Source organism: Diospyros lotus, chromosome 12 (genome assembly GCF_014633365.1).
Source record: "Diospyros lotus cultivar Yz01 chromosome 12, ASM1463336v1, whole genome shotgun sequence".
NCBI lineage: Eukaryota > Viridiplantae > Streptophyta > Magnoliopsida > Ericales > Ebenaceae > Diospyros > Diospyros lotus.
This window is the reverse complement of record NC_068349.1, coordinates 36,318,563-36,328,794: the sequence shown is the minus strand read 5'-3', so window position 1 is coordinate 36,328,794 and position 10,232 is coordinate 36,318,563. Positions and strand designations below refer to the sequence as shown.

Below are 10,232 nucleotides of genomic sequence, written 5' to 3'. Positions count from 1 at the left end.
GGATTTTGGGTGATATAAACAAAATTTATTAAAATAAATTCTAATTATTCATTTAAAATTGAAATGAATTTGAAGAGTTTATATTTAAAATATATTGATATAAAATATATTTTAAACATTTAATAATGAGCAAACAAATAGGTAAATTAATGGTGCATTGTTATCTCTACGTATTCGGTATAAAAAAAAATTATGTTATTTTTTATTATTATTTTTATCTACTCCATTACAGATAATATTGTTATTCTCGTTGCAAGTCCTAACTATCAAACTTACATTGAGGGTGTGATAATGAGTGTAAAAACAGTGTCTTTTAGTTACCAAATCGATTGAAATCCACGAATCGATTAAAGTAAATCAAGGAGTAAAATCGAACCGAACTGATCGATTAACAAAAAAAATCGAATTAATTGATAATTAAAAAAATCAAACTCAAATTATATAAATTGAATCTAACTGATTAAACCAAAAAACTTAAGGAACTAATAGAAAACACAAAATTGAAGAAAATGACATCGTTTTATAAATATCAAAACAACATCGTTTTAAAATTCAATGAATTCGGTTATTCCAATCAAAAAATTAAATAAAAAACTAAAAATTGAACTTTTGAGAAAAATGATCTAAATCGATTTGATGTAAGAAAAAAAATAAATCAAGTTAACAAATTCAATCGATTAGTTCGAATAAATTAAATTTTTACTCTCCCGAGATAGATGGAGGCATAAGAAAATGAATAAATGTTCTATCTTGATTTTATTATTAGTAAAGGAAAATGTTATTGTTACACCCATTTTGTACATCTTGGGTTACATAAGGGGGTATTATGACAAAAAAACCCATCATGAAGCCCATAGAAGAGCACGTGAGGTGCAGGGTATTTTGGTCATAATACCCCCTTATATAGCCCAAGATGTACAAAATGAGTGTACATCTAGCATGATTCATTAACAAATGTGGTGAAAGTTTTGTACGAGAATGTCATTAATATTGTCCCATATTTGCCCATTATCCGTCGTGATCTATATTGATCTATATTGTGTCGATTGTTTGAACAAAGGGAATATTGCATTGTTATGGCAAATCCCCATTAAATGTCACCCTATTGTAAAATTTACTTTAGTTAAATTAATCGAATCAAACTAAATAAATTTGTTAGTTCGGTTTGATTTTTTTTTAATCAATTATCCTCACAAGTTCAATTTATTTTCGATTCGTTTTTTTAGTTGAAAGAACTAAACTTTTAAACGATGCTATTTTGATATTTATAAAATGATATCGTTTTTTCAATTTTGTATATTTTTTATCAATTATTTTAATTTTCTTCAATTTTTTGTTTTTTTACGTTTTTTGGATTTAATTGGTTTAATTCAATTTATACATTTTGAGTTTGATTTTTTTAATTATTAATTAATTTGATTTTTCAAGTTAATCGGCCAGTTCGATAATTGAATCAACCATTTGCATACCCTTATATAAATATTTAAATGAAGATTGATGGGGTAGTATTTGACAATTATAAATATTTATTTATTATGCCTTGTTTTTAGGTATAAAACATTCTTATTGGTTGGTAAAACATTAAAAAATATAATATATTTATTATTGACTAATAAAAATATTTTATACTTGAAAATAAGGCATAATAATTGAATATTATCTAAAAATAAAATATACTTATTGCATCATAATCGATTGGCATTATCCTTTTACGAAAACAATAACATTTTAACGTGACCCAACACTAATTATTTATTTTTTACATTAATAAATATCGTATCATACTCAATTATCAAATACTATTTTATTAATATCACTTTCACGACACAATAAGAGACACTAGCCACAACAACACGAAACGTGTCCAAAATGGCTCACCACGTTGAACTATCTCTCGCTCAACTAGAAGACAACACAATATATCTTGGATCATTGGAATAAAAAAAAACTCCATAACAATCATCCATAAGAGAAATAAAATTTGACTATTTTATTAGTTATTTTAAAAAATTATTGTTAAGCATAAATGACTTAAAATTTTATATAAAGAAATAAAATTCGTCTTAAATATGATTAAACAAAAATTCTAATCAACAAACCTTAAACAACAATAGTAAGGGAGAACAAATTATAGGGAGAGATTATGTTAGACTTTAGTTTTATAGTTTACACTTTCACTTTCAATTGTCATCATTAGAAATCTATGATATATAAAAACGTCTTGAGGCATTTTTTAAATGTTTTTATTTTCAAAACACCAAAAAAGGTAAAAAAAAATATATATATATATATATTTGGACCATATATATAACTTCATAAATGTTTCAAGACCGTTTTATAATATTAAAAAAATATCAAAAATAAGTTTTTGATTTGAAAACGCATTTTCGTCCATGAAGAGGTTAGAGATGGAAAAAATTCTATCTTTAACTCAAAATTTTTAAAATAAGTAAAATTTTAAATTTATTGTTTGTATTATGTTTGATTGTTTGTATTTAAATTTATTATTTATTTTTAATTAATAAGTCATGGTTAATGATAGAATTTATATTGACATTTGTTTAAATACATTATGAAGTTTATGTTTATTTTTTATTAAAAATATTTTTTTTATAATTTTATATATTAAAAATTATATTTACAAAAAAAATATATTTTTGTTATTTATGCATTTCTTCCACGTTCCTATTTTTTTTACTTTTTTAAAAAATATAATTTTTTTATTTTTTTAACCTATGTGTTCAAATTTTGCTCGACTATTTATGAGAAAGAATAACCTTCTTCTCTGGTTCACTATTCTAAATTCAGATGTAATCACAGTTTATATACACTCGAAATGAACTTTCGAGAAACGATTTCTCTCTCCATAGATCCCACCTTCATGTCGTGCAAATGGAACTCCCAAAAGAATAACAAGACGCACCATAACCCTATCTCAATAAGGGTGACTTGCCTTCTAACAATAATATTGTTTTTCAAGACATCACAAATATTCGAATCTCTGATACTCATTAAAGATTGCATTAAATTAAAATATTAATTATAATAATAAAGTGAAAGACGAAGGTAAGCATGACAATGTCTTAATTAGTGGTTGCAGTGAGTGTTTGCTGACCAAAGACTTGGGGAAACAAGAAGTTGCAAAAGTAAAAAACAAAAAGGCTTAGTCTTCTAATGGTGTCTTTGCAACCACCCTGACCAAATGGTGACCTAATCCAAATAAGAGACGGTTTGCAGTTGAGTTGGGAACCATTAAGATAGTTTTAAGATGGGTTTTGCAGTTTAAAATAGAAAAACAGAAAAAAGTATTGGGTAATGTGAAAGAATCATATTGTCTAATTCCGTCATTTTGGGGTGTCCTAAATGTCAAGCCTTAAACCATACGAATTGCTAAAATTATTTATTTAAATATTTAATTAACAAGTTATACATACACATGTTGATATAATAATTTTTTAGTGTTTCCTCACGTCATTCTTTCTTTCTCTTTTTTTCTGGCGTCTCCTTAGCTCTTATCCCCTCTCTTTCTGGTTACATTTCTTCTATCTCTGATGTCTTTTGCGTCTCCTTTAACTGTGTCTCCTACAATAAATGCTACCCTCAGACTTGCCCCTTCTTTGATCCCTTAGAAGATAGAAAGTCATGACATGCCCCGTCTAATCCAACCAACCAATATAACACAATCAAAAAAGACGCTAGAGAGAGATGAGACATAGCAAAGAGAGAGAAAATAGAGAAGACAGTAAAAAAATGCCACATCAGTGTACGCATATTACTTGTTGCTCAAGTGTTTAAATGAATAATTTTACACAATTTAAATGTATATTTGGAACTACAAAAAGTTTAAGGGTACATTTAAAACTACAAAAAATTTAAAGACATTTAAAATCACAAAAAGTTTAAGATGTCCCAAGAAAAAATCATAAGAATTTAAGATCATAAATATGCATTTGGCCAATTAAAAAGGGTCACAATAAAGTGAAAGTGTGCAAACGAAAGAGAAGGCAGGAGCAAAAATAAAGTAAAAGTGTGCAAACGAAAGAGAGAGCAAGAGCAAAAATAAAAAGAAAACCAAAATTAGGCGAGGGGAGCAAGAGCAAAACCTCATTTATACCGAAATGATGGGCTAGCATGGCGAGTCATGGATCGGATTTTCCCGAGAAAACCAGAAAGAAAATCCAAAACAGTGACAGAGGGGAAAAGCAGTAGAGATCCCCACTAGGAACAGCGTAAAACACTGAGGAATCCGAACAGAAGCTACCCTTTTCCCGTTGAATCAGGCTCCGCCGCCAAGAATCCCACTCTGCCGTCTGATTCAAAAATACCCAGATTGCGGTGGACCCATCGCCACTCACAGCAATTCCAAATGGCAAGAATTAAAACGCCATCCACCAACACGTCCATTTCTGTTCTCATCCATCCATCCATTCTCTCTTTCCTTTGAGTCCACCCCTAGGGATTCAGATTCCATTTCCTTCTGCAATTGATGATGATGAAGCCTTGACCTGGGTCTTTGTGATGTTGTTGTTTCCTCTGTTCTTCAATCGCTTGTGAGTCTCTGTTTTTTATTTGAATTTGGTTCCACTTCTTTGCTCTGTGACTAATTTCCACAGATACCAGCTCAAAATTCCCAGTTTCTTCATGATTTTGGACCTGGGTTAGATTTTCGTTCTTGTAACGCAAGAAAACGAGGCTAGTCCACTTCTCTTGCCATCCAAACAATCCATTCATGATCCTCCCTGTCTTCAGTTCGAATCCACCCAAAGAGATTTGGGTTCCATTTGGTCTTCCCAATCGTGGACTCTGTTAACCCTTCGATCTGGGATTATTTAGCAGATTTTCCCTTGTTCTTCTTCAATCACCTCTGAGTTTGTCTCTTCTATGAACTGGGTTCTTTGCTCCCACTGCGACTAACCCTTAACAAATTACCTGTTAAAATTTCCAGTTTCTTGATGAATCTAGATCTGGGTTGTTGCTTGCTTTGACTTTGGCTTGTGTGATCATCAATCTTCCAAACTTCAGCTGGTGTTAGAATTCATGTCTTCTTAGCTGGATCTTTCATCTGGTTCTTGAACTTGCTTGGGCTGACCAAATTCATCTTCGTGAATTCTGGAGATGCTTGGCTCAGGGATGAACTTGATTACTACAATTATAGGGTTCGGGATGAGTGTCACTTTCATTTTGTTTGTCTGCACCAGACTGATCTGTGGGAGGCTCCGGCGGGCCGACGAATCCAGGAGGATGTTTGAGATTGATCTTGAACAGGTAGATTTGCTCCTTCCTGTTGGAAACTGCTGCTTCTGCTTCTAGAATTTAAGTCAAATTTAGTTCAACTTAAGCCCCGTTAGCATTAGTCTTAGCTTCATGCTTCACAGGCTGGACTTGAAATTCATTTCCATCTGCTTTCCTCTTTATAGAATTTAAGTTATTACAGCTTCTGCATTTGACTTATCTTTTCCTTACAGCCACAACATCAGAATACTGGCCTTGAACCAGCTGTTGTTGCTGCAATTCCTACGGTGAAGTTCAACCGTGAGGTTTGCAGTTCTCTGGAAGCTGCACAGTAAGTGAACTCACCTATCTTACATAGAATTCAGGTTTAGGGTGATTATTTTGACATGTGGGAAACTCATAGCTAGTTAAGAAATGCTCACACGTACATCGTTATATCTACCACTGCTTCTGATCTATAGGTGCACAATATGTTTGGGAGAATATCAAGAGAAAGAAGTATTGAGGATCATGCCTAAATGTGGCCACAATTTTCATCTCTCTTGCATTGATGTATGGCTAAAGAAACACTCTACCTGTCCAGTTTGCCGACTGCCCTTACAGGGCTCCTTTGAAGCAAAACGTGTAAGACCGGCAGCACTTTCTGGGATATACAGCTCTGTCGAGAGCCCAGAGATTTTAACTGAGCATTCTCCGCAATGGCTGCTACCCAGTGCTGAGCATTCAGAAGGGAGTAGTGGTCAGCAAGGGCACATTGCATCCATAAGTGGAAACCGAGAATTCAGTCCTGAAGAAGCAGAGACAAGACAACGACAGAGGCAAAGCTATGTGTGTTCCTAGGCAAAGTGTTCGTAGTCCATACTAAATGAAGTTCTGCTGTCACGTTACATCCGAAATGTGTACAGGTTTCCAAAAGTTGAAAGGTCTATGATAAGATGGGTATGTGCACCTTGACCTCCTTGAGTTGGTAGTCTAAGGTGACTGAATCATGGAGATAACTTCCTAGTAGTTTCAGAGAGTTTGTAAAGCACCCAGATTATAACGGGGATCTTATTCGAGCTCACAACATGGTTTCATTTATTGGGGCGACTCATCAGTGTCATAGACCGGGTGAATCTTTTACAAACCGTTTCTCAGGGTTTTGTATAGTATTTAAATCAATCTGTACATATAAAAGTTATAACAAGTAGTATTGTAGCATCCATTAATTTCTTTTCCTGGTATAAAGTTCATTTACCAAACAGGTAAATAAAGTAGCAGATAAGCAGGCTTGTCGAGTATGTCTTGTATCATTTCACAATGATTAGTGGCTCTTCAGATTGTTCACTCTGGATCCTGTTCAATTTAGCCGAAGTACCAAAAATGGAAAAACCTGTCCTAGATTTGTTGATCTATAAATCATTCTGGTCATTATTGATTCTTGCAGAGAGTCTTTTAGGATCAAGCTGTAATCTGCATCAAAAAGATAAGGTAAAGAGAATAATTTACATCCTAAGTTATAACTGAATGCATTTCATTTCTTTTTGTCCTTAATCTTGGAAAAAATGTATTGTATTTTCAAGAGGCTACCAGTAATCACTACAGGAACACAAGCCATACCTAAAATGGTGAAAACGGCTGCGATCTCTTGCAATAATCTCTCTATTGTATATCCTGGAGACTACTTTCAAGAAAGAATGACAATCATTACAGACACGAAGGTTCTTTGCTATTCGAATTGGTGAACCAGGGGGAGTACTTATTAATCCAAAAGCAACAGCCAATCTTTCGCTGTGCAGCAGCACAGAATACTCTTTCTCTTCATCAGCTATGTCAAATGGAACATCTGGCGGAGCTGGGGCATGACCTCCATCCAAACTTACCCTCTGGGTCATCTCTTCGATCATGGCATATATCTCCTTCACCAGAAGATGTGATTTATCACCTGCAACAAATTGGTGAATTGTGCCATTGAACTCCATCCAACTACAACCTGGTATTTTCTCAATGCCTTGCCTTTTCATCAAGTTTCTTATTTTTGATGCATCATCCCACTGGCTCAAACCTGCATACACACTTGCTAGCATCACATAGCGGCCACATGAATCAGGTTCTAACTCAATCACCCTTCTACCCACCCTTTGAGCAAGCTCAAAATGCCCACCCATTCTGCAGGCTCGAAGAAGAATAGCCCACACCACGGAGTTGGCTTCAATGGGCATGGTTTCTATGAAATTCAGTGCATCGTTTATGAGCCCTGCTCTACAAAGCATATCCACCATACATCCATAATGTTCCATTCTTGGTTCAAGGCGGATAACCTCTTTCATTGTTCTAAACATTTCAAATCCTTTCTCAACCAATCCTGCATGGCTGCATGCACATAGCAACGCAATGAATGTAACATGATCAGGCATTACTTGATCATGTTTCATACGATCAAAGAGTGCAATTGCCTCTTTACCATGACCATGCATCGCCAATCCTCCAATCATTGCATTCCACGTGAAAACGTTCCTGACTCTAATCTTATCAAACACTTGCAAAGCCAGATCAATTTTACCGCACTTGGCATACATATCGACAAGTGCTGTTTCAAGCACAATGTCCCGCTTCATGTTGTATCTGTCAATTAAAAGGTGGACATACTTGCCCTGGTCCAAGGCTCCTGTCTGTGCACAGGCTGTGAGAACACTCACCAGTGTGATTTCATCCAATTGTATCTTCTCAAACTGCATTCTTCGAAATAGGTCCAACGATTCTTGAAAGTGGCCCAAGCTAGTCAATCCCATTAGCATGCTGGTCCAAGTCAAAACATCTCTCTCATCCATCCCCAAAAACACCTCTCTGGCTAGTTCCAAATCACCACATTTAATATACATATCCAAAATTGCATTTCCAACAGTCAGATTCTTATCCAAACCAAGCTCCTTCGAGCAAGAATGAAACCACTTTCCTCTGTTCAAGTCACCCATCTGCGTACAAGCAGAGACCAAGCTAATCAGAGTCACACCATCTGGCTGAATACAATCTAACTTCAACATCTCTTCATACAAACCAAACGCTTGTTCATACAAACCCCTCTCAACATACCCATTTATCATCACATTCCAAGTCACAACATCTCTAACAGGACTTCTATCGAACACCTGGCAGGCATCCCCAACCCACCCACAGCTCCCGTAAAACTGAATCAACGCGTTCGCCACAAACAAATCCGGCTCCAACCCGTTCTTCAGAACCTCGGAGTGAAACCTCGGGCCCAATCTAACCTCCCGCAACCGAGCGCAAGCGGTCAACACAAATGGATGCGTGAAGTGATCGCACGGGACACCACATCGGACCATATAGTAGTAAAGGGAGATTGATTCGGAGGGCGTGTGGCTCTTGGCAAAGCCTCTGATCATGGTGTTGCAGATATAGGTGTCCGGGCTATGGATTTGGGCGAAGATTCTGGAGGCGTATAGGATGTCGCCGGAGTTGGAGGCGAGGAAGGAGATGAGTTTGCTGGCGAAGAGGTTGTCGCAGAAGAGGTGGGTTCGGAGAAGGAGAGCGTGGGCTTGCTTCGTTCCCCGGACCGATTTGCAGTGGGATTTCAGGAAATCGGCGGTGAGAGATTGGATCCATTTGGAGTGGTGGCTGAGCATTACAGTTTAGAGAGAGCTCTGCATTGTTCCTGCAAAACCAATACCTTCTTCTTCGCTTCCCCGCTTGTAAGATTTCGTTCATTAATAATTTAAGTGGTAAATTAGACACAAGCATATCATCTTTATTTATTTTATAATTTTAGTTATACTTTATTTTACCTTTATTTTATAAATATTAATAACTTTAATATTAAAAAAATATTTTTAATTTTTTTTGCCTTTTTCTCTTTTTTCCCTATGTTAAACTTTGGAGAGGGCAAAAATTCAATATTTAGTTTTTGATTTAACTTTTTACTTAGAAGAATCGGACTAATCGAATTTTAAAATGATATTATTTTGATGTTTATAAAATATTATCGTTTTCTTCGCTTTTATGTGTTTTTTATAGTTTTCTTTAATTTTTTTGTATTTTTTTAATTTAATCGGTTCAATTCTGTTTATACTGTTTTGATTCGATTTTTTCAATTATTAGTTAGTTCAATTTTTTAGATTAATCGGTTAGTTCAATTTTGTTTAATCTGTTAGTGAATTTTGGTTATGTTCAGTAACTAAATTGACCATTTGCACACGGGGATATATGCTCGTGCCAGTCCCAACTAAACAATAATATATATATATATATAAACTTAGATAGTACAGGCTCAACTAAACATTAATATAGTCTAGTCCCAAGGTCTCCCTTACATCTGTGCTTTTTTGCACACCTTTAACTGAATTAGTTAAAACTACTTACCTCTTAGCCTTTTCTCTCTAGTTGTGCGATGGTTTAGCCATCATTAAACTAGAGAGATCAATTGACAAATTGTTGGATTTTAATCGCTTTGGCATTTTTGAAACATTTTTGTTTTTGAAATACCAAAAAAGCTAAAAAAAGATTTTCGAGCCATTTTTATAATTTCGAAAATGTTTGAAACTATTTTGTAATATTAGAAAAATATTAAAAACATATTTCTATTTACGAAGATAACTCAAAATTTTTTATTTTTTTTAAAAAATTTGCTTGAATGTATTATAAAATTTATGTTTATTTTTAGATTTAATAACTATTTTTATAATTTTATATATTATAAGTTATATTTATAAAAAATGTCCTATATTTTTTTTTATTTATGTGTTTTTTCGCGTTTCTATTTCTTGTATTTTTGAAAATTATCGTTTCTTTATTTTTATTTTATATCATATTTATTTCTCATTTCTAATAACGTATAATCTAAATTTTAATTAATTTATCAGATAAAAAGGATAGATGAAGGAGAAAATAAAATTTTAAAAAGTATAACTAAAATTATAAAATCAAGGAAAGTTAATGTCATTTTTTAAATTTAAAGGGTACCTTTATCTTTTTACCAAATTTTAAGGGTATCGTCTATAATT

At 33.8% G+C, this 10,232-nt stretch overlaps 2 protein-coding genes across 3 annotated transcripts; one reads left to right on the top strand and one right to left on the bottom strand.

The window, feature by feature from the left end:
* The first annotated feature begins 5,115 nt into the window (after positions 1–5,115).
* LOC127787173 (RING-H2 finger protein ATL8-like) lies at positions 5,116–6,575 on the top strand. Its single transcript, XM_052315079.1, has 3 exons — positions 5,116–5,265; positions 5,466–5,563; positions 5,694–6,575. Exons 1-3 carry the CDS (start codon positions 5,116–5,118, stop codon positions 6,070–6,072), a joined length of 627 nt encoding a protein of 208 aa, XP_052171039.1. The 3' UTR covers positions 6,073–6,575.
* LOC127787172 (pentatricopeptide repeat-containing protein At1g08070, chloroplastic-like) lies at positions 6,539–8,936 on the bottom strand. 2 transcript variants are annotated; one of them, XM_052315077.1, is made up of 2 exons: positions 6,832–8,936; positions 6,539–6,684 (listed from the first exon to the last, which is right to left on the bottom strand). In XM_052315077.1, exons 1-2 carry the CDS (start codon positions 8,856–8,858, stop codon positions 6,624–6,626), a joined length of 2,088 nt encoding a protein of 695 aa, XP_052171037.1. In that variant the 5' UTR covers positions 8,859–8,936; the 3' UTR covers positions 6,539–6,623. The 2 variants fall into 2 exon arrangements, with proteins under 2 accessions (XP_052171037.1, XP_052171038.1); XM_052315078.1 differs by having other exon boundaries at positions 6,645–8,936.
* Positions 8,937–10,232: the final 1,296 nt, after the last annotated feature.